The sequence below is a fragment of the Ursus maritimus genome, unplaced genomic scaffold (genome assembly GCF_017311325.1).
Source record: "Ursus maritimus isolate PB19 unplaced genomic scaffold, ASM1731132v1 scaffold_3, whole genome shotgun sequence".
Classification (NCBI taxonomy): domain Eukaryota; kingdom Metazoa; phylum Chordata; class Mammalia; order Carnivora; family Ursidae; genus Ursus; species Ursus maritimus.
In genome coordinates, this window is record NW_024425563.1 from 87,032,919 (window position 1) to 87,055,183 (window position 22,265).

The 22,265-nt window shown below is 48.1% G+C and overlaps 1 protein-coding gene across 1 annotated transcript in view; it reads right to left on the reverse strand.

Annotated features, from left to right (window-relative positions):
• Positions 1–22,265, reverse strand: part of COG5 (component of oligomeric golgi complex 5) — a 277,974-nt gene that overhangs the window by 1,323 nt on the left and 254,386 nt on the right. Inside the window, exons 18-21 of the mRNA XM_008703618.2 lie at positions 21,070–21,307; positions 15,280–15,356; positions 7,081–7,207; positions 6,522–6,601 (exon numbers count right to left, since the gene is read on the reverse strand). Coding sequence (XP_008701840.2) covers positions 6,522–6,601; positions 7,081–7,207; positions 15,280–15,356; positions 21,070–21,307 — 522 coding nt within the window. The remainder of the gene's footprint in view (positions 1–6,521; positions 6,602–7,080; positions 7,208–15,279; positions 15,357–21,069; positions 21,308–22,265) is intronic.

Here is a 22,265-nt window from a genome sequence, read left to right on the forward strand (position 1 = left end):
TGCGACGTTCCGAATTCGCTCTGGGAGTCAGCAAACCAGCCCCACAGGCCAAACAGCGCAGAGCTTGTCCAGCTCTGTCTGCGGCGGCTTTTCCGCGACAGCCCCAGACGAGGCCCAGCAAGGGGGAGGCCATGTGGCCTGCACCGCCTAAAATAGTTACTATCTGGAGCTTCGTGGAAAGTTTTCTCATCTCTGAACCAGATGATCTGCTTCCTTGTTATGTCATGTTTAATTGGAGCTAAAAAGAATGGTTAAAAGATTTTCAATATTGATCTATTTACTCCCCAAGTATAACAATAAAATTTTTGTCATAATCCTGTTTGTTTCACACTGAGATTAGATTAGAGCATTTCTACGAAGATGTAAATTAACACCATTACTCAGCTCACATACTCAGTCTCAAGTCTAATATGTAATTCTTAACCGGATTTTTTGCTCCCAAACACCGTGCACACTGAGCCCCTGGTCAGGCGTATTGATTATCGCCCCACTCTGGGGCGCCCTCCCCTCTGCCAGCCACTTCACGGCGCTGCTGTGACACAGAACGGAGTCCCTGGTGCCTTATGTCCACTCTGACCTCCCTCCTGACTCGTTTCCGTCTGTGCTCTGGGCAGCATTATCTGACTTCTCCCATGTACCCCTCCAAACTCGCCTGTCAGCAACGGGGCACTCCAAACCCCGAGAACGAACGACACCGACAGAGAAGCCCCACGGAAACTAGGGGCTCTGGGAGCCGTGATGGGCAAGGTGGACTCATCAGCTGTAACCAGGGACCACCGTGGGGGACACTAGTAACAGGGGAGGCTGTTTATGCGGGGCTGTGGGCGGATGGGAACTCTCTGTACCTTCTCAAATATGCTCTGAGCCTAAACCTGCACCAAAAAAAGTCTATGCAGGCACCTGGGTGGCTCAGTTGGTTAAAGGCCTGACTCCTGATTTTGGCTCAGGTCATGATCTCCTGGTTGTGGGATCGAGCCCTGCTTGCATCAGGCTCCGCGCTCAGTGGAGAGTGTGCTTCTCTCCCTCTCTCTCTGCCCCTCCCCCAACTTGCTCTCGTTCAAATAAGAAGTCTTTAAAAAAAAAAAACCAAAATTTAAAAAATAAAAAAAAAAAAAGTCATCAAAAAAGTAAAGAAACTTAGGGGGAGTAACCCTTCAGGGTAGTGTTCTGCCCACCATCCCCTATTTCAACAAAGGGCCCCATCCTCTCCCCAAAGTCTCTAAAGTCCTCTTTTAATCTTGCTTACAGATTTCCACCCCCCAGTCCTTCCTCTCCCCTTGGCTTCTGTCTGATCCTGCCCTGCGGTGCCCGCCACCTCAGAGGTGGGGCCCCGGCCCCCGCGAGCAGGTCTGCTGCCCGCACCTGCCACGTGCTACCCCACGAGGCCGTGTCTACACTCGTAACCCACCCAGCACCAGCTTCATCGTGACCTCCCCGAACCCTGCCTGCGCTGCTGCCGGGTTCGAGATAGTTTGCTGTGGCCTTAAAGACCTTCAAATCATTAGTTTCCATTGTTTGTGTTACCTACCCACGTGCAGAGCAGTCCCCCCACTGTGACCCCAGCCTGACCAGAGGCCCGCCGGGGAGAGGCCCCGCGAGCGGGGAGCATCACTCTGAACCAAGAGGTCTCTGCCTAACAAGGCAGGGCTGCAAAAAGGACCGTTTCTCCTCCCCCCCCACCGATTCTCGGTCCTCCCGAGCCCCATCGTTCTGGGTCTTTCCCTGTTCTGTTCTTGTCCTTATTTTTGGGAGGCGCTTCCGTGCCATCTTCCCTGCAGAGCGCTTTACTAAGGGTCGGCTCTAATGCCTTCTTTTTGACAGAGCCTCTTCCAACTCCAGGCAGCACAAAAGAAACCCCCTCGGAGTCCTGAGCCTTTGTGGAAAAGGCCTAAGACTTGGGCATCAGAGCCGTGGCCTCTCAGCCTGTGTTCTGGGATTCCTGAGGGCCTCTCCAGGCTCTGCTCCAGCAGGACGACTGTCCGTCAGCACTGGGGGAACCCGGCGGGGCCCAGCTGTGCTATCCCCGCTCCAGTCTGCGCCTGGCTGCTCCCCTGCCAAACCGGAAGAGGACTACATGATACGAGAACTCAAAGACTGTCCCTGGAGCACCTGCGCTCTTCTAGAACATCTACGGACCCCTAAGGCGCTCAGACAATGTTCTCCCCACCAGGCTTCCAGGCGGCCTCAGTTTCTCGCATGCGGGTTATTACACTGAACGGAAGTACCCATTACATGGTCGGTACCCGGCCCCTGGGGAGCTGCCCTCTTAGGAAGGTAACTTCATTTGGAGGGCTGGGCTGTTCTGTTCCTTCATGCAGCCCCAGGACAGAGTGCCTGACAAATGCATGATCGGTGAATTTTTAAAAATGAAATAGAAATACAGGAAGATGAACAGTAATGAGGAGTAATGACAAAAGTGCAAAAGAAAGCAAATAAAGGAGAAACGAGCCTGTAGGACTCACAGAAGCAGCACTGATGTGAGGAATGGAACTTAACCCTCAGAAAATAATGTTTCGTGAGACGCCTTAGTTCATGTCAGAGCTGAACCTTCATGAAGTGATTTCCTTATGAAAAATCTTGCTGCTTTTAGTAATACTTTTCAGGTTGCTATGGCATCCTGGGCAATCACCCCACTCCCAAGACGTAGCCCCTGCAGACTCATACACAGAAGAGAAATCCCTAAGGGCTCCGACTATCTTTGAGACAATGGGGTCTATACAGCAGGCTAAGAAATTACTGCACTGAAATTCTCAGAAACTGCAGTGCTCTGTAGTGAATGAATTAGCTCCACTTTATCTAATACGAACAAATATCAACTTCTTTTCATTTGCATTCAAAAGGACAAGACATTATGTAAACTACACAATATGCAGAAGAAAGTTCAGAAATGAGTTTGGTTAGTTTTTTGGTATTCATGAAAAACACCATCAGAACTAGAGGGAGAAAAACAGATTAAAGCTACCCTCCCACATAAAATCAGAGCAAGATTTTCAAGCAATTATTAAATAACTTCATTTGCTTGAGCAAAACATGAGCTTTCTTGGAAGTCAGGCCAAGCATTATGTAACAGTTAGTCTCAAGTCTCGTTTGTCATCAAAATAAGCAGATTGTTAAAGTTACCCTTACTGGGAAAAAAAAAAGTAGTACCGGAATTGCACAATTAGTAGTAGAAGGGTTGATGGTGACATGGCAACACCGCTCCGTGTGATACAAACCAGCCAAGTGGAGGCTTTCATGGGACACAAAATTCATTTCTGTCAGGCACTGAGTATGGAGCCTGTAAATGGCGCAGACATCTACCACATGCCTCCACAGGCAAGGAAGCCCCTGACTGCCCCCGGGCTCTGTCCTCGCTCTCGTCCGCCTCAGGCACCCGGGCCGCAGTATCTAGTGCCACGGGGACACCAGGAAGGGAGAGCAAATGTTCCTCTCACCAGTGGGGATCCTGCCACTCAGCAGAAGGGCCGAGGAGCTGGGATGGTTCTCGGCCTGTGGGCCCTGGCAGGAGGGCAGAGGGTCCACGGCCGCATCTGGCAGCAACTGTCCCGTCACTGAACAGATAAAAAGTACCGATGGGCTACCGGGACTCGTCAACATTTCCGACACTGTGAAGGCGTTCTGGGCCAACAGACTAAGGAGGAGCAGAGGAGGGGAAGGGCACGGGAAGAGCTGCTGCGCCGCGGCACAGCTCGAGAGCTCGAGGCCGACCCCCCGCTTGTGCAGAGTCGAGGAATCAGTCCTCAGCTTTGCTGGAAACTCACTCAACACCCACAGAGCCCCGGGCCCTCCCCCAGGCTGCCGGCCCTGCCCCCGAGGGCGCCCACGTCTGCAGCACCTGCCTGGTGGGGGCAGAGGACCCCCAGTTCGCTCCCACTCACACCACCTGGCCCACGAGTCAGTGATTCCTCTGATTTTAACATGATCGTGACTAGTATCCATTCACGCTCTAGAGAAACATCTGGTATCGAAAAGGAAGAGGCAGGCATAAGAGTTCATTGTTTGCCACTCACGCAGCAGCAGTGCGTCTCCTGACTTGGCCTATTTATGACAACTTAGCATACTGTGCTGGGGGGGACAGACGAGCACACGACAGGGACTCCCCCAAAGGTCAGAACAAACGTACTGACATTTAAAGAGCAGTACTCACCCTGGGTTTATCTACAGGGGAAAGGAGTTCATCTAGTGGTGCTTCAGCACGCAGGGACCAAATGAGTTTTGCAATAATAGATAAGAAAGAACATTCTCTAGGACAAAGCTTCTCTCCTTGCCAACAGCCTGGGCTGTAGCAGGAGCACGGTGTTTTGGAATCCCCCAGGGAGGGCTCAGCATTCTGCCCGGGGCTGGAAGGTTCTGGTATCAGACGTGTGTGATGGACAGGCCTTATTTAAAAAGCATGACAGTATTTCTGAGCATGATTTTCAGCTGCTAAATATAGGCTCAGCAACAGCACTGCTGATGAAATCACTCAGGAGGCATTTTCAAGAGAAGCAAAAGCAAACAGATTTGCGATGTGCCCACAGCAGGACAACTGTTGTGGATGAACTCATTCCAACTTGCTAAGAAGACACCGATGAGCCCCGTTCAGTTAACTGAGCCCAGACCCTGTTACCCAGTGTGCTGCAGCTAAGGGAGTCTTTGAGACTCACGAAAAAAAATCCACCACGACACGGACACCGCAAATCTCTGAGTTAGCCCCGGCCGAGCCTCTCCTCCATCCCTCAAGGTCCCTCCGAGGGCAGCTCTAACGGGTCCCAAGAACTGATGGGAGGCGCCTCTGGCATCCGGTCCCCCTTCTCGGCCAGACGCTCACAGCTGAGCAGAGCAGCAGACAAGCAGAGAAGCCAGGGGATCGGGAGAGGCCGCTCGTCACCCACACAGACGCCGGAGGCCAGTGGCTCACCCCGCTCTGGGCACTGACCATGCGGGCTCAGGGTCGCTCCCAGAAGCCGCCCACTCATGTTTCTCAACGGCCCCGCCCAGCTTCCTTCGGTGGAGTCTCAGCCTGGCCGGGCTGCAGAAGCGCCGGGAAGCTTTAGGAAATCCCGGCGCCAGGTCCCCGCCCTGGAGATTTTGAGGTGGCTGAGGGGGTGGCCTGGACACAAAGGATTCTCCTGTGCAAGCACGGTCAAGCCCCAGCTGGCCCCATCCGTCCCTCCGTGTCTGGGGGACCCAGCTCATCCCTCTGCAGCGAGCTGGGGCAGAGGCGTGCTCGGTGGGGCGGCCCCCACACCGCCCGCATTAGCACCCTGGGGAAGGCTCAGAGGGGCTTCCAGAGCTCCTTAACGAGTACAACTGCCTGGGATTTGGAGAATGAGGGTGACAGAGGAGTTGACTGATGTCGCAAAGGTTTTTCTAGCTTGGCCGATATGTGATGGTGACAGCCCAACCAAGATGGAGAGTCTGGGACAATGAGAAGATTTGAGAAGAAAGAGGATTTGTTTTTAACATTTGGGGCTTGAGAACTGTGGGGGATGTTGAGTGACAGATGACAGCCAGTTTGCAGGCCCGAAGCCCTGGTCAGTCCAGGTGAGTCACCGGCCTCAGAGCCATTAGGACAGAAGAGGTCACCAGAGTCAGAGGTCTAGATAAGCTCACCTGGGGACCCAAGTATACACAGAAAGTGAAAGAAAAAGGGCTAGGGACACACTGTGGGAAATGATGGCATTTGAGGAGTGGACAGAAGACAGTTCTGCAAACTAGATCGAGAAGAAGCAAACAAACAGGGCCAGAGAGATGAGAACAGAAGGAGAGGACAGAGGTGTGGCAGGAGCTCGGGAGGACAGGGCCGTCTCTCCGTCTGCTTTAAGCTCTTAGGGCCTGGCGCACAGTGAGCACTGATAAAAATGTCTTTAGTTGGACAGCGTTGTCCGCCACAGAAGGAAGTGGCGGTCCACGCTAAAGCTGCAGCCGAAGAAGGCAAGAGCAGCAACATCTGGGCTTGGTGGCCGGACGGCCACTGGAGACGTGGGGCAGAGCACCTGCAGAGCAGCAGGCCAAGGAAGCGGCCGCCCGATGCCCGGTCTGCGCGGGCCTGCAGAGACTTGGGGCAGGGGGTGCTCCTGGAGGCCCCGGGCATCTGAACGGCCGCTGGGTTCGTCCCTGTTTTCTGTTAATAACTGTATCACATTTTGGTATTGTGCACAGTCTGCTCACATCTGAGCTCCGCCAATTCAGTGACTGCAACACAGGAACAGGAGGCGGAAAATGGGGACCTACAGCAAGGAGTCTCTTCGTCCCGGTGCTGGTTCTCAAACCCGGGGCGCAGCTCCTAGGGCTGCCTGAGGCGGGGGGGGGGGGCGCCCACTCATCAATGTGAAGATTTGGAAGTGAAGGGCGCTGCCGGCTGCTCCGGCACACACGTGCCTGCGCACTGCGGTGGCTGCCACAAGGAGGCACCACCATGCGTCCAGGCCGACCCACGCCCTGCTCCTTCCTCCTCCACGGAGCCCCCCCCCCCCCCCCCCGCCGCCCCTCGCCCTCGGGCTGCTAGAACACGGTGTCCCAGGGGCACGCAGCCTTACCTGATGAGGAGGAGCCGGTCCTTTTCAGATGGATGGTCATCTAGCCACTGGGAGAAGCGTGCGTGGGACCATTCTGCCCTCTGCGGGGTTGGAACATCAATTAGAGAAGACCGAGTGCGTCCACATTCTCCCGGGAAGGACAGCACGTACTGGCACAAGAAACCTCAAGGGTTCCCAAGGGGAAATTACCCGAACGCCTGCCTGAAGGAAGGTGGCGAGCCTTCGTGCACCTTCTCAATGCCCAAGGAACCTTTTGGATTAGCCAATTGCAGGTGGGTCAGCAAAGGAAATGGGGTCTCCATCGAAAAAGCTCTATGAACATCAATTACTTGTGCCATTATACTTAACGGGTGAATTCTGGCTTCCTCGGGTAATTTTTACACTGCTGAGAGAGTCAGGGCTGAGTGGTGGGGATTTGCTTTCCTGAATCATTCCCTTCCAAGGCAGAGATTCCATGACTAAGTAAGGCAAGAGAAGGCCAGGAGCCCATTTGGTGAGTGGGGCTCCGGCTTTACAGACTGAAGAGGGAGGTCTCGTCGGAGGATTATGGCTTTATTACCTGAAAAGGGGATTTCAGCTCAGCGGGTGCTCTGGTAAACAGAAACTGAATAATGATGCTGAACGGAATAATGTCCCCCAGGGCGGGGCTACTGGCCACGTGCTCGCTCGTCTGGAAGAGCAGGGGTCTAAAGGAAGGAAAAGCAACGGTTATCCCACACTGTTCAATCCTGAAAGAGGCGATTTGGTAGAAGAACCTTAATAGCACATTAGTAGAATACAGCAGCGCAGCGGCAGAGTGGGAAAGTCAGTAATAGCATTCATCCTAAACTGGCCATTTCTTAGCCATTTCTTAACCCCCTCCCCCATTTAGCCTGAAGACAGACAGACAGACACATGCACACACACCCCCAACCTATACACTCTGGCAGGTTGACCTGCCCTTCACCTCCTTCTTTGACCTCCAGCTCACTGGCCTGTGGGTCTGACTTGACCTCAAGGGGGCTCCGCAAATCCCCCTCCTAGAGCTCGTCTGATGAACAGGCTGAAATCAAAGCAACAGCGAAGGCTTCAGGCAGTTATAATCAACAGATTCTTATCGTGGTCAAAACTTCCAGCTTTCACTTTAAATAAAATCCCTCTATGGGCTATCACCTGACAAGAGTAAATGCGAACACTGTCTCCACGACTTTCAAAGGGCAATTATGTCCTGTATGTACAAAATTATTACCTTGCTGAACATCCCATCGAGATTTGTAAGAGTTCCCTTCCAATACATTACACATCCGGGGGTCGCCCCCGTCTATGTCACAGGCACGTGCAGGCAAATCTACCCCACCACCAGTCACCTACCACCTTGCCAAAAGGCTGGCAGGAATAACTGGAAACCTCCCTTGAGCTCTCCTTGCCTTCGGGCTCTGACGGACGGGAGGTGATTACAGGCCCAACTATAGGGGCTGAATCTCAAGAGGAAAGATGGCAGAGCAATAGCTCCATCAGGAGCAGAAACAATTCAGACAGTGTGAAACAGCTCTGTATCCTGGGCTCTCCTTTCGCCCCATCTTCATTACTCCCATCCACACGGGAGGCCTGCACAGCCCAGAGATGGATGGTAAGGTTTCATGTCAAGAGTCAGGAGCGCTCTCAACAGGCAGCTGGTTCTCACTGGATCCTTAGAATTTTTTTTTTTTTAAGATTTGTATTTATTTTTTTGAGAGAGAGGGGGAGCGAGAGAGATCACAGAGGGAGAGGGAGAAGCAGACTCGCCCCTGAGCAGGCAGCCGGACTCAGGGTTTGATCCCAGGACCCTGGGATCATTATCTGAGCCAAAGACAGATGCTTAACTGACTGAGCCGCCCAGGCACCCTCTTAGAATATCTTTAGATTAACTATTCTGTAAATGAAATCTATCTCTGGTAGGGATTTTTTTAATTTCAAGCATTTTATCAAATCACATTGTCCTGTAATTTCTTTTCTTTAGTCATCGTGGACACATTTCAGACCATCTGTGCCGGTCGTCACCAATAATCCATAAAGCTCCACACCAGGCCCTCCAGGGAGGGGGGGGGGATATGACAAGGGACCTCCTGAGGCCCCTGAGGCTGCGGCACCCCCGCCTCGAAGATCCCCAAGGCCCCAGTCATCCAGCAGCAGAGCTGCAGGCAGTGAGTCCAGCACCTAGGAAGGTATGAAGCCGTTGGTGAGGGCAGTTTGGTGTCGTCGGCAGACACCCCGGAAGTCCTCGTGTGCGCGGACAGCGGACTCCATCTGTGTGATAGCACCTAGTTTAACCACTACAGCAGCACAAGCTACCACGTGCAGTGTGCACACCGTGCCAGACGCTGCTTAAAACACGTAATCGTCCTGCAGACAACCCTACAAGGTTGGTAGTGCTCTACCCCCATCCTACAGATTGGTAAACTGAGGGGTAGAGAGACCACATAAAAGCTGGAAAAAATAAGAGAAAGGATTCAAACCCAGACAGCCTGGCTCTTAACTCTGCCCTGCAGCCTCTTTGAGGATAATCAACTGTAGCCACTACTCAACCTGTTTTCAGGGCAGAAAGACTTATTCTGAGTGGGGAACAAAGACCCCTGGAAGAAGTACAATTTCACATTGTCAACAACTCCTAGACAAAAGCCTGAGAAAAATGAATGCTTACAGGATACCCCTTGAAGAACATGCAATTATTATTTCTTTAGGGACCCCAAATTCTCTCTGGGTCGAAGTGGCCCTCTAGTCACCTGTGTACCTCGACCATATCACACAGTCTCTCTTGGTAGTATCTCCACCTGTCTTGACCTTCTGATCCTGCGGGGCAATGAGTGGTACCGCCTTAAAGGCTTCTGGGTGCAGACTCGGGGTCAGTGTGGGGCTGAGGCCGCGCCAGTCCCACGTCCCGGCCGCGGAGCTCAGACAGCCCCCAGCCGAAGTCTGGGGGTGCCGAGCAGCTGCCATTCCCAGACAGTCCCTGGAACCACACGTCCAGCTGCTGGCCAAGTGGGCTGCTTCCCGCGCAGTGCCGAGGCTGCTCCTGTTTGAGCTGCAACAGGGGAAGAGGCAGTGGGGAGGGGTCCCTGCCCTGGTCACAGGCTCATCCCGTAGGCCCGGCCCGGCTGACAGCCGCTGTGAGGGATGTGGGGAGACGGAGAATTCATGCCCTCATGTCTCTGCCCGCCTCTCTGCTCCGAAAAGGGCTTCCCCTTGCCCCCGGAAAACTCACTCTGCCTACGCCATCTGATTTGGCAGGATTCATCTTGAACCCTCGTCCATGACAGGAGGAGACCCTGGGGGCCAGTCCTGTGTGACAGTCCTTGTCTTCGGGAAGAGCAGCCATATGGAATCCTTCTGCCTCTACTACAGGATGACAACCGGGACTCTTGGTCCCCATGTCTCTCGGTGCTCCGCATATGAAGTCCCGGATACAGGTGCTTTAGCATTCGGTCACAGGGAATACGGAACATTCTCTGAAAACTCATGTATTTTCCTCCTTCTGAAAATGAGGATTATAGAGCTGACTCAGCTTCTCTTTCACCTTTGGCCTCAGGGAGTTTCAAGTCAAACACTGCTACCTATAGCAATTAAATTGCTCTCATGGTCTGAATACTGTGTTTTTATTTTCCTCTAATATATTCTTGATGCAAATTGCAAATGATACAAAGGCGAACAGGGAACGAGGACAGGGCAGGAGGGAGGAAGTCTAGCAGCTGACCCGCACCGAGGCTGCTGGCTGATGTGCCTGCATAACCAGGCCCGGTGAAGACCGGTTCGTTTTTCAGCGGGATCTTTTCATGACCTGTCCCTTTGTAGCTCTGAGTCAGAGCAGTTATTTTTCTGCCAAGACCAAATCTTCTCCTCTAGCCGCTAACAGGACTGCCAAAAGAGCCGTGGAGAGCAAAATTGGATTTGATACCATACCATGCGTCACTGACATAATTACCTGTAAACATCAAATGCAGACATTTCACTTCATTTTAAGAGTCTGAAAGAGCCCAGCATGAGCCCTTCCCTTCTCCCTGATTCCAGGTGGAATCTGAAATACTGGCAAGTTAAAAAATAAATCTCTATCCGAGGTGATATAAGGAACAAAAGGAAATTAACTAAGATGTTATAAAATGCAGTCACCCCAAATGCCACAATAGCGTTCTTAGAGGCGAGCGCTCGAAATAGAGCAGCACTTCCAAGGCTACAGCCAACACCGCAGGCGGCCTCCACTAGTCACCTGTTAGGTCCCGTGAGAAGTCATCTCTGCAGTGGGGTCTCCACACTGAAGTGAAACACAGCTCAGTGGCTGTCGGTCATTTGTTCAGGCCAATTATGAAGTAAAGTAAGACTGGGTGTCCCTATGTCCACATCCACCATTGGTGGTGGCCCAAGCCACTCGCCACACCCTCCATTCCAAACCTCCTTTGGGTGAGGGGCCTGGGAGGGTGGCGAGGCCGCCAGGAATGTGCACGGAGATCTGGAACCAGTGGAGACATGAGTGGTGGGGGAGGGGAACACAAGTCTCCCCCCCTGCACAGGACATACGAGGGTCTCCCTTCTGGAGAGGGGAAGGGAAGGCTGGAGGCCTGCAGAATGGGGACCCGGACAGTGTGGCAGAAGGGGCCATGTGGGTCCCGGGGGGGAACAAAGCAGGAGGTGGTGCGTGAGTCAGGGTTCCAAGTAAAGAGGTAAGAGAAGCCGCAGGTTCCTTTCTTAGGGTCTAGAGGTCACCAAGCCCAGCAGAGCAGGTGGGAAAGGAGGCAAGGCTTCAGGCAGATGTCCTCTAGGTAAAAGAGTGTCCTCTAGATAAAAATGTGGCTCAACATTCCTGAGGCCCTCCGGAAGCCCGTATGCAGCAGACGGCGGCGAGAGGCGGCACTGCATAGCAAGAGCTCACCACTACGGTGGGCTTTCAGATTCTCTTCACACTGACTTTCTCCTGGATGACTTAGATGAGCATTCAGGTGCTATTCTAGAAACAGAGTGAAAACGAACAGGAACTTCTGGAATAAGCACTGGGGTGCAGTGGTTACAAGCACGGGCCTTGGGATCAGGCAGCCCTGGGTTTGGAAGGCAGCTCTGGAATTCCCACATGACTCAGACATGCAGCCCTATCAAGGGACCCCACTCAGCATCGGTGCCTCCTGGGGGTCACTCGGGCCTCGGAAGTGTCGTGGTGAAGGTGAAACAGTAAAGTTTCAAGGACACACTTAGCACAGGCTGAGCACCCAGTGAATGACCCGAGAGTGACCGCTAGAATGAAGGCGAGGCCCTCCCCGCTCGATGGGTGCTCCTGGCACTGCCCGAGTATCGGCAAACAACACACCAAACCAGCCCACGGTGGGGCCGCCTTCTGGCTACAGGGCTGAAATCTGAAACTCGGAATAGAAAACCCAGAAACCTTGGGGACATAGTTCTTTCCAGGGATGGGTTCGCAAGTACACAGACAGGCTGGCACACATTGGGGGGTCCTGGTGCTCAAGCTGGAAGCTGCAGAGATGGCTGCCCCTCCTTCCACAAACATGCCAGGGAGCAGCGGCGTTGCAGGCAGCTCACACCGGAGACACGAACACCCTCCCCATGCCTACCATTAAAACCAGCTGACAGGAGTACTGCACACCCGGGTACTGACGCTTTCCTTCTACCGCCCCTCGCACCAGCAGGTCCCCCAGAGCAGCCCCATGTCCCCCGATGGCTTTCATTAAACCTAAGCAAGCTCCCAGCAGAGCATGCTGTGGGCATAATTCAGGGAAAAAGCTGTGTCCTCCGGGGCAAAGGTGTTGGGGCCTGCCCGAAGGCAGGTCTGTGTCCCTGTGCTGGTGAAAGCATGAGGTCCCTTTCCTGTCCCTTGTCTCACAACAATCTGCACGCGGAATGTCAAGTCGGAGCTTTCAGGCCCCTGGCCAGGTGGAGCTGGGGTAACCACCCTAGCAAACCCCACTTCAGGGACAAGGCCATGCCGCAGAGGGATGGACAAGGATGGGGGCCTGCAGTTCCGAACATGTGTCTTGTACAGAAATACAGCTCACCCAAGGGCAAATCCCTAATGTCAGCAGCTTTCTGAGGCCACACTCTGTCCTGGGGAAGAAAACAGTTCCCGCTGCCTGAGCAGCACTAATGGAGACAGTAAAATGTAAATGTGTGTGAGCCGCTGGCTGGCTTCACCCCACAGTCCACTAACATCACCGTCAAGAAGAAAGCACCCTGCAGCAGACGGCCGCATGACGGGGAAGGCGCTCCTGCGGAGGCCCGTATGTCTGGGTCTGGACTGGAGGGTCTCCGCTGGTGTTGTCCCTGTCCCTTGCAAAGAGGCCCCTGCACGGGCCTGCTGCCCTCTCCTGCAGCTGCTGCCTCTAAGCCAGACGCAGGTCAGCCTGCTGGGTTTTGGTTGCTCGCCCGTCTACTTTTCTCAACCCCCATTACATAATGTTTTAGAATATTTTATATTATTTTTCAGCTTCCTTGTTATTTTTAAATGGGAATAACACTACAAGAGGGACTTTAAAATATATTTCCTGGCTTTTCTAACTGCAAATATACAACAACCAAGGCAAAAACCATGAAAACTATAGAAAACCTCTAAAGGGAAAATCACTAGTGACAATCCTACTATCCTCAAATTGTGATGTTTATCCTTCTTGAGTTTTTCTCTCCACACATACACTTATTGTCTTAAAAACAGTAGGGATCATATCATATCTACTGTTTAGTAGATCCATTTCATTATGCATTACAAAGTTATTTTTCATGTTTTTAGACACTAACCAGCAATATAATTGTGAATGGCTACATACAGCATAAGTGTTTTTAATTATACATTGATCGATCATTTTTTCTGAATCCATACACAGGTACTAGAAGGTGTCACCACTGGAACTTCAAATGCTCTGTCAGAGACGACTCTTCTCATAAGAGGACCGAGAGGGCTGGCGGCAGACTCCCACCTTACACGACTTACAATAGAACTGGTCTTGTGCAAAACCACCAGAACCCGTCTCCCACACTGGGACAAAACTTTAAAAGCATGGGGATGAAAGCCATCTTGCCTCAGCACACAGAAATGTAAGCACTATTTTAATTCATACACGTGCAATAAACAACGGAACATGGGAGCCAGGGCTATCAAAAATAGCAGCCTAAACTTAATATGGCAAATCCCAAATCTCAGCTTTCCCACACCTTTTTCAAAAACTAGTTGGTTAATAACCTCCAGTATGCTGGCTGATTCTGTTAACTCAGCATCTTATCACCTGAGATTGCTGGGTTACCCTATTACTCAGTTAAGTGACTTTACTGGAGTCTTACTGGGGTTATTTTCATGGTTATTTTCACAGCCAGGTGACTGGTGGATCAGTGATCTCAGTACCTCTTAACTATTCTACCTGTCCATGTTGGGTAATGCCAAACCCTAGCACTTCAATAAAACAGCTAAATACTTTTTAAAAGGTCTGAGCTGATCCAAAGACATTAGCTGAAAACACATGTGAACCAACTTTCAGTTCTTTTTAAAACCCAACTCTGTACAGATGGGTATTTGAGAAAAATAATTCAGGCTCTTGTTTTGGCATTAAAAAGAAATCTTTGCCAATTACAAGTAGGCAAGAGAAAGTACAGGGCTTTCCTTTCAGTCAACAACCTTGGATTCTTATGTTTTAAGTGACATTACACTTGAATTTTCTACTATCAAAAGCTTGAATGACATAAGACAGTGAAGCAGTCATTCAAAGGACATGGTTCTTATTGATTGCTCTAGTTTCTAGTTCTGAGTCAGTTTTTAGAAACTGCATGCCTGGAATCTCTTACCTTTATAAAGAAACATTCAAACACCATTATGCTCTTGGATATTATGGACAACTACATCAAGGTTTCCCATCAGGAATGCTGTGGTCGCAAAATGGGTTTAAGTATCATGTTTGGTCCCCTCAGCCCTCAGGGTTGGTCATCTTTCTGTATGCATACATTTTCTATGTATGCCACGATGTGGCAAAGTTTGGAAAGTTCTGGCTTATTGAATAAACAGCCACAGTTGTTAAGTTATTCAGTGTTCCTTACAATCTAAATTGGGAGGAGGCCTATCTAAGCATTCAGCACGGAAAAGGATTTTCCCATACATTGGTATATTCTTAGGTATAAATCTGAATTAATGTACTGTTTTTCTTTTTGCACTGGTTTGTAGGAAGTTCAATCCTAAATTTTGTGTCCAACTGCATTAGCCAATTTTATCCTAAATTATGTGCACTCTTCTCATAAGAGGACCGAGAGGGCTGGCGATGATTTCTAATGATTTCTAATCATTCCCTACATTTCACCACTAAACTCAATTCTTTTAGGATTCTATTCAACAGTTTTGCTATGGAATGTAACCTCTGACATTTTTAGAGGTAGGTTAGATTGAAAATGATAAATACGCAAATGAAAATTTCAGAAAAAAGATGTCTCTATAATTGCAAACTGCCTCGAATGACTGACTACTCAATATATTTTTGTAAGAATGGAGAGTAAAAAAAAAAAATAATGAAATTTATCAGCTCAGTCTTGTGAATTTTAACTCAAAAAACACACGCACGCATGCACACACACAATCAATGCACATAATTCTGTATGGGTTTCTGGTTTGAATAATATCTTTTAAGATGAACCGTATGAAATTGCCATTGCTGTAGGTCACAAAATAGTTGAATATTGGCAATTTCATATAGCTCAACATGAACAGCGGGAAAGGATTTATCGGCTAATAGGATATGGATATATCAACAGCAACAGAACTACGTCTCACCTGAATGACCTTAGCATTCGATAGGACTTTCCTAAATCCGATACTCTTCTGCAGAATGGACCCACAGCCAACTCCATCTGAAACATTAAAAGATACTCCACAGTGTTAATGTCAGAATCCTATGTTGAACTGGGGCCACGCCTGGATCACAGAAAGTTGCGGCTTGTCGTAAACTTCATTTTATCTGGACTGTGAGGCAAGTTTTGAAAGTCAATTAAATTTAATAAAAGGCACGAACTTAGATGACTTTTGCATTTATTTACTAAAGGAGCATAACATGAGACCATTCCTTCAAGAACATAGAGAAACATTTTTTGGTTATGTAAAAGGAGGAAATTCAGATCTTTTTTCCACTGAAAAACTGGAGAAGGGAAGGTTTTTAAGACTGTGTGCCTATACTTGAAGTTGGCATCACAAGCCTTTTTATAGTAAGTATAAATCATGACAACTCTTGTCAAGCTGAGCCAAGTGACGAGCAGCACGGACTCTGGAGGCAGCACACCTGTGTCACAACGCCAAGTCTGCATCGACTAGCTGTGTGGCCTCGGACTTCACTTCTGTCAGTGCCAGGCCCCTCGTCTGCCAAATGGATAAGATGCTAGCTCACAGAATTATAGAACTCAAATAGATACTTCCACAAAGCAATGTGTGCGTGGCACCTAGCAAGTGCTTGTTCAATGTTGGCAATTATTAGCAGTATTTTTTAAACTTTCCCCCTTTTACATTATTAGCAAATTAATTTGCCTCCTGACTCAAGAACTGTTGGTTTCACTGCTCTTTATTCTCCTTCTTTGGCTGGAAATTTTACTTGTCATTAAATGGAGTTTTAAGCTCACTGTTCTTTATCTAGCAAGTGCAAAGTTTTTGCAGTCGTGGGATTCAGATGACAAGCCATTTTCCCGCTCTTGCTATCAACAGTACCCTGGTACAGAATAGCTTAGAAAATAGCTGAAAAAAGTAGTGAAGCATCTTTCTTCAAGAAAAACAAAGGAATGGAGAGTAGGGCTTCTGTCTTGTTGGTCATCCTTCTAAAATACTGCTCAAATCTCCTGCTCCTGGAAAACCGTGGAGACCTAAACAATCACTCATTAGACAAACATTTCAGACTCCCTATTAATTGCCAGAACGAAGTTAGTTACACATGGGGATGAGAAGATAAATTACTCAGACTGTTTTGCCTTTAAGGAGCTTTTTCAAATTTAGTGAAGAAGGGGGTGTCTATTTATTTAAACGATATAATTATTATATGAACAAAATCAAAAAGGGTGTATCTATACACACATATATACATATACATACATGTATGCAGATGCCTGATTACTGTTATTTTTTAAAGATTTTATATATTTATTTGAGGGGAGACAGATATAGTGAGAGGAAGAAGGAGACTTCCTGCTGAGCAGGAAGCAGGGCTCCCTCCTAGGATCCCGGGATCATGATCTGAGCCGAGGGCAGACACTGAACAGCCCAGGCACCCCTACACCTGATTATTATTAAGCAAAATTACAAGTGTGCTAACAAGTGTATGAGCTGTCACGGGGGAACTGGCGGGCAGCTTCCTTGAGATGGTTTTGAGGGTAACTGGTGGAATTTCTAGGTGGAACCGGTGACTTTGTCTCTTAACATAGGAGACAGAGAGTATGTCTTCTATGTCCTAGAGGGAAACCTTAACATAGTTAGAAAACTCTCTAAATTAGAAAAAAGTAAATAAGAAGGGAAAAATCAGAGGCAAGGGAGTCAGGATTCTTGCCAACAAAGCAAAACAGAGCCAATGTTCTCAAATCAAGACAGTGGGTCCTCGGGACCTGTTTAGTTTCTTCACTTGATGGAGTTGCTGGAACGTGGCATTTATTTTACACTGAGCACAAAGTAAAAATGTTATTATCATGTATTCCTGATTTGGTAATTCCAATCATGTGTGTGTGTCTGTGTATGTGTGTGTGTTATGGTTTTTTATACACTGAAATTATACAAGGTGTTTTTCATGAAATATATTTTTTTAAAGATTTTATTTATTCATTTGACAGAGAGAGAGAGCACAAGCAAGGGGAGCGGCAGGCAGAAGGAGAAGCAGGCTCCCAGCTGAGCAGGAAGCCTGATGTGGGACTTGATCCCAGGACCCTGGGATCATGACCTGAGCCAAAGGCAGATGCGTAACGAACTGAGCCACACAGGTGTCCCTTCATGAAATATTTTTGGCATTTTTTTCAATTACCCTAGTGGATCCACCATCTTCAAAGATTAAACGAAAAAACCTTTGCCTTAGCACTTGAGCAGCGTGGAATGTTAACAAAGTACAGTATGAGAGAATATGACCTTGAACTGCTGTATAATCTATGATGGTACAGGAGATTTCCATGCCAGAGTATAATCTCAAAATGTTAAATGCTCAAAATAAATAAAGGACCTCTAGTGTACTAAAAACCATTTTCTTCTGCCAGAATTCCATGAAACAATAAAGGCCATGTTTCCAAAGGGCAGGAGTGTTCCTTTTCGAGGAGGTGACTCTGCAATTAGCTGTGGATATACAAACGGCAGGTACAATTGCCTCTCTCCCGCTCCCGGTTTTCAGGGAGCAAGGGGTCAGCTGCAGGCACGGGGAACTAATTACAGAGCAGCTCCTGCCCCATCGCAGACATTTGGTTAACTGCGGGGCATCTCTGGATACTCCTACCGCTCTCCTGCCTTGACACTGTTCAGGAGAAGAGGCAATTGCAATGGAAGCCTTCATTATTTTGTTTTCTTTTCTAAATGTATATATTCAGGCAAAGTGAAATACATATTTATGTATATTTAAAAGGGCACCAGAAGACCTATAAATAGAAACTGCTAGGAGTACCACTGAATTAATAATTTAATGCCAGCTCCACGAACCATCCTGTCCCTCGGGGAAGAAGCGAAATTGAGGGGCGGAGGGAAGTGTGTGCTTCAGAGGGCAGTGTGGACAAATTCCCCGAGATGCTGTGAGTCAGCAGACTGCAGTGGCCTTGAACTGCTGTGGGAGGAGTGTAGACACAGAGAGCATGTGGTCACAGTAGGAAATTAATTACCTGTAGGAAACCACCTCATGCCCATGACCTGATTCCTAAGGAGGCTGTATGTCGGGTACTTCCCTCACCATGAACCCTCCAGATGGCACCCGGCAACTACTTTCTCTTTCACCTGTGCAACAGAGCCAGGAGGGACAAGTTAGGATTCCTAAACAAATCTTTAAAATCTATCATTATCTGTCTTTGCAACGGGACCGAATGACAAATACTCTGCAATCCCAAACCTACTCTACAGGTCTCTTCCTGAGCTCTTTCTCTTTCTGCTATTTACGCCAGAATGAGCGGGCACTGTTAGCACAAGAACGCTTTTAAAACCCAGAGAGGATTTGTGTGTTCTTGATTCCAGTGGCCTCCATGGTTGTGCTACGTTTTGAATAAAAACTGATAGAACTTTCAATAATGAGGCAGTCAAAAGGCTTTCTAGTCCCCAGGTGATGCCTGTGAACGATGTCAGGGTAATACCTAAGTGTTTTTGACTCACCCGGGAAAATACATCCAACTAAGTATGGTCCCGAAAGCTGAGGGGCGGCATCACGTGACTGCAGGTGTGGCAAGAGACTGCGTCAAATTAAACAAAACCCCCAATTCACTGTTTCCTTAAATATGGGGGAGGGGAGGAGTAGCTGGATCCTGTTTACCAAAGCTACTGGTCATAAATGTGATAGCGCTCCCACCTGTCTCTCCTGTGCCCACAACCCACAGGGTGGGGAACCATCCGCAAGCTGATGGCAGGATGCTCTGAAACTGGGCCACACCGTCGGGGAGGGAACAAAGGAATCAGTGCCACAGTGTCACGGCGGGGCTTCCCACTGAGTAGATGCTGCAGTTTCTCTACTGAAGAAATGGCAAACGGGAGGCCTGGGAGCCTACTAATGAGTCTCATTTCTCTTACGGGAAGGGACCTGAGAAAAGGTCTGGCTGACTGGGCAACAGGAGAAAGAAGAGATGCCAAGTCAAAGTCCGAATAATGCAGTTTCTGGGGGGTGGGAGCTCAACCGGCCACGGGAGGCTCTGTGTTTTGAGCAGGCGCTGGCTGCCGTAGCAAGGGTTACAGGACAATGCTTTCAATCTTTCAAGACTCCTAAGGGAGCGTATCATTAAAATGAAACGCGGGAGGAAGAGCCGCTCGGTGCGGCGCTGGCACGCACATTTGGGCCATCTCGCACACTGCCACTCTCATCGGACTTGAAGTGCTGCCTCCAGGAAAGTGACTCAAGAGCCAGCTGGAGCAGAATGCAAATAAACTGGTGCGGGAGGGAGGCCAGGGGAGGGAGGAGGAGAGGAAAAGAAAAACACAGTTCAGGAGGAAAGGGGGAAAAAGAGAACAGACGCTCATTTCAGTAGCACTCACAGTGTTTTTAACAAACAAGTGGTGCGTCCCGGTATTTTCAGTTCAGTGAGCAGCCTGTGACCGCAGTAAGGGACAGGTAACACCCTGTTTATACACAATCCTCTTTAAGCTGAAGTTTACCCGTAGCAACAAAGCAAAGTGTACAAGGGCATGAGAAGGAAGCTTCTGAAAATGGGAAAGGTCAAAGGAGCAACATTAATGCTAACATTTAATTCCCATTTTTATGTCTAGGCTACCTAAGACATATTTCCCAAAGGAAAGCTCTTTATTATGGTCTAGTGGCCTCAGGCATATCATTGGGGGATGAAAATGACTAATTTTAGACCAATTAATATGCGAAGAGCCTGGCTCTTGAAACATTAGATAATGTTCCTGTTCCCTCTGAACCTCTATCAGATATGAGTCTGACAATCACCCCTGGTACAAGGAGTTCCCCACATCTTCTCCTTGGTGTGGCAATAATGAACCCAGACCTGCTCCCAGATACACACAGGCATAAATAAGGACATTAAATGTGACTACCTTTATTAGCTGGGAGGATCTGTCAAACTATGAATAATGCATCTGAATAACTCTTTAGACTAGTAAAGTTAACAGCTCTGAAAAGCATAAAAAATGAGTCCACCTTTGACATGCTTTGTAAATACTAGCGATCTCTTTCAGAACCTTTTCATTCAAGTATGTGTGAGGTGTTTCTTCTTTGCCTCTAATACTATTGGAAGGCTTCAAAAAAATCTGTCTAAAGGAAAAAGGGAAAAGCCCCTTTCTATAAGAGGTGATCATGGTTCAAGAGCCTGGAATGATTTCAAGGCTGGCTATACACAAGAAAGGTACTCGGTTCAATAGAGGGAGACCAAATAATCAGGCTCTCTATGTACGTGGCCCACTGTGCATCTAAATGGATTAGAACATTGTCTTGGAACACTGAGCTGGCCACTAGAGGATTACAGATGTGCTGGGAGTTCTTTCTCTTTACAACAGACAGCCCCTTTATAGTATTCAAAGGAAATGTCATTGCCTATATTATTTCCCAGCAAAATTAATCAATTACTCTTCTCAATACTAACCTCATGGGATAATAAAATAGTAAGAAAGCCCTACATTCTGTAAAAGTGAGATATGTTTCCGTACTATGGAACGAGCTACTTCACCTTAACCTTGAAATCTCAAAGATGAGTGATGATTTGTTTATTAAATACAAAGAAAAAAAATCTGGTATGAAAGTCTCTTTAAACTCTTCTCTTTTTCTTACCAATTCAGTTTAAATGAATTTATTTTTCTTTCTGCTTCAACTCTTTAAAACAGTAAAGAATACAAACTTAGTCTTTGAATGAACAGAAAATACTGAGGGTGCAACATTTCCCCCTTCGTAGCTATGCATCAATTTACCTGCGCAAAATCAGCAGCAAGTCGTACTTTCCCACCTTCACCGAGAGGTCTTATGAGACTGGCATTGCGAATAAATAGTTCAATTGCTCTTTGGGCGATAGCTTCAGTGTTGTCAAAGACAAAATCCAAGCATTCAAAGTGTTTGAAGTAGTCACTCATAACTCTGGCAATGAAACCCTGAAGCTCCTTCATGTACAGAGAACAAGGAACATCAGGCTTTCCTGAGCCGGACAGTGACCTGTGAAAGAGAAAAGACAGCCAGTGCACTAACAGCCACTATTCAACTTTTGCCCGACCGCCCCCCCCACCCCCGGCCACCTGCTGTTTCATTCCTAAGCAATTTTTCCCGTAGTGGTAAAAAAGGTATTACTTATTTTTACTAAGAGTTAAGGAGCATAAAGCAATGTTTAAATTATAAAGAACTGTTTTAAGATGCTAGGAAGATTACTAAAGAAATCTTAGAATCCATTTACCGAGAGATTATTAAGAATGAAAAGGACAACCATCTGTCTCAGGCGATTCACACATAGTGCCTTATGCACTCTCTGACCTCTCAAGGTCCTTCTCAGCTTTACAAATCTCCATCCACTCATATGTTTTGCCTGGTTAGTGAATAAATCAATAATGAAGCCTGAAATAGCATTTTACACTTTGTAAGGACAGAAAAACACTGCCTTCCCCAAACAAATTCTTGGCAAAGGTATTTCTGCTCCTGTGCTATTTAATCTGATCAGGCCAATAGTAGATTTCTGCCTGTGGAACTGGTTATGTAACAATACACATGGTATGCAATTTTTTCCTCCCAGATGATGAGGTTTGCAAAGGCTTTAATTTGGATCAACAGATGATGCCAGCTGATGCTCCATGAAATACTATTTATAATTTATAAGTGTTTATAATTGCTCTTTAAGGAATATATTAAAAGAATGTGAAATATTTATAGGAAAGAAGTTATACCAAAATTAGAAATCACCTGATATTAATTAGCTAACCAATGAGATCACTGGCTACAAAGTGCTGAATCGTCTTCAAAAAATGAGTGTTTCCATTTTCTGAGAATGACGTAGAAAAAGTGGCAATGGTCTAAAGAAGAACAACAGATATGACTCAAATGCCTAGAGCAAGAGAATGAGGCGAACTTAATTATTTTCAAAGACAGCAATGAATGCTTATTATCAGAGGAGGCTAACCAAAGG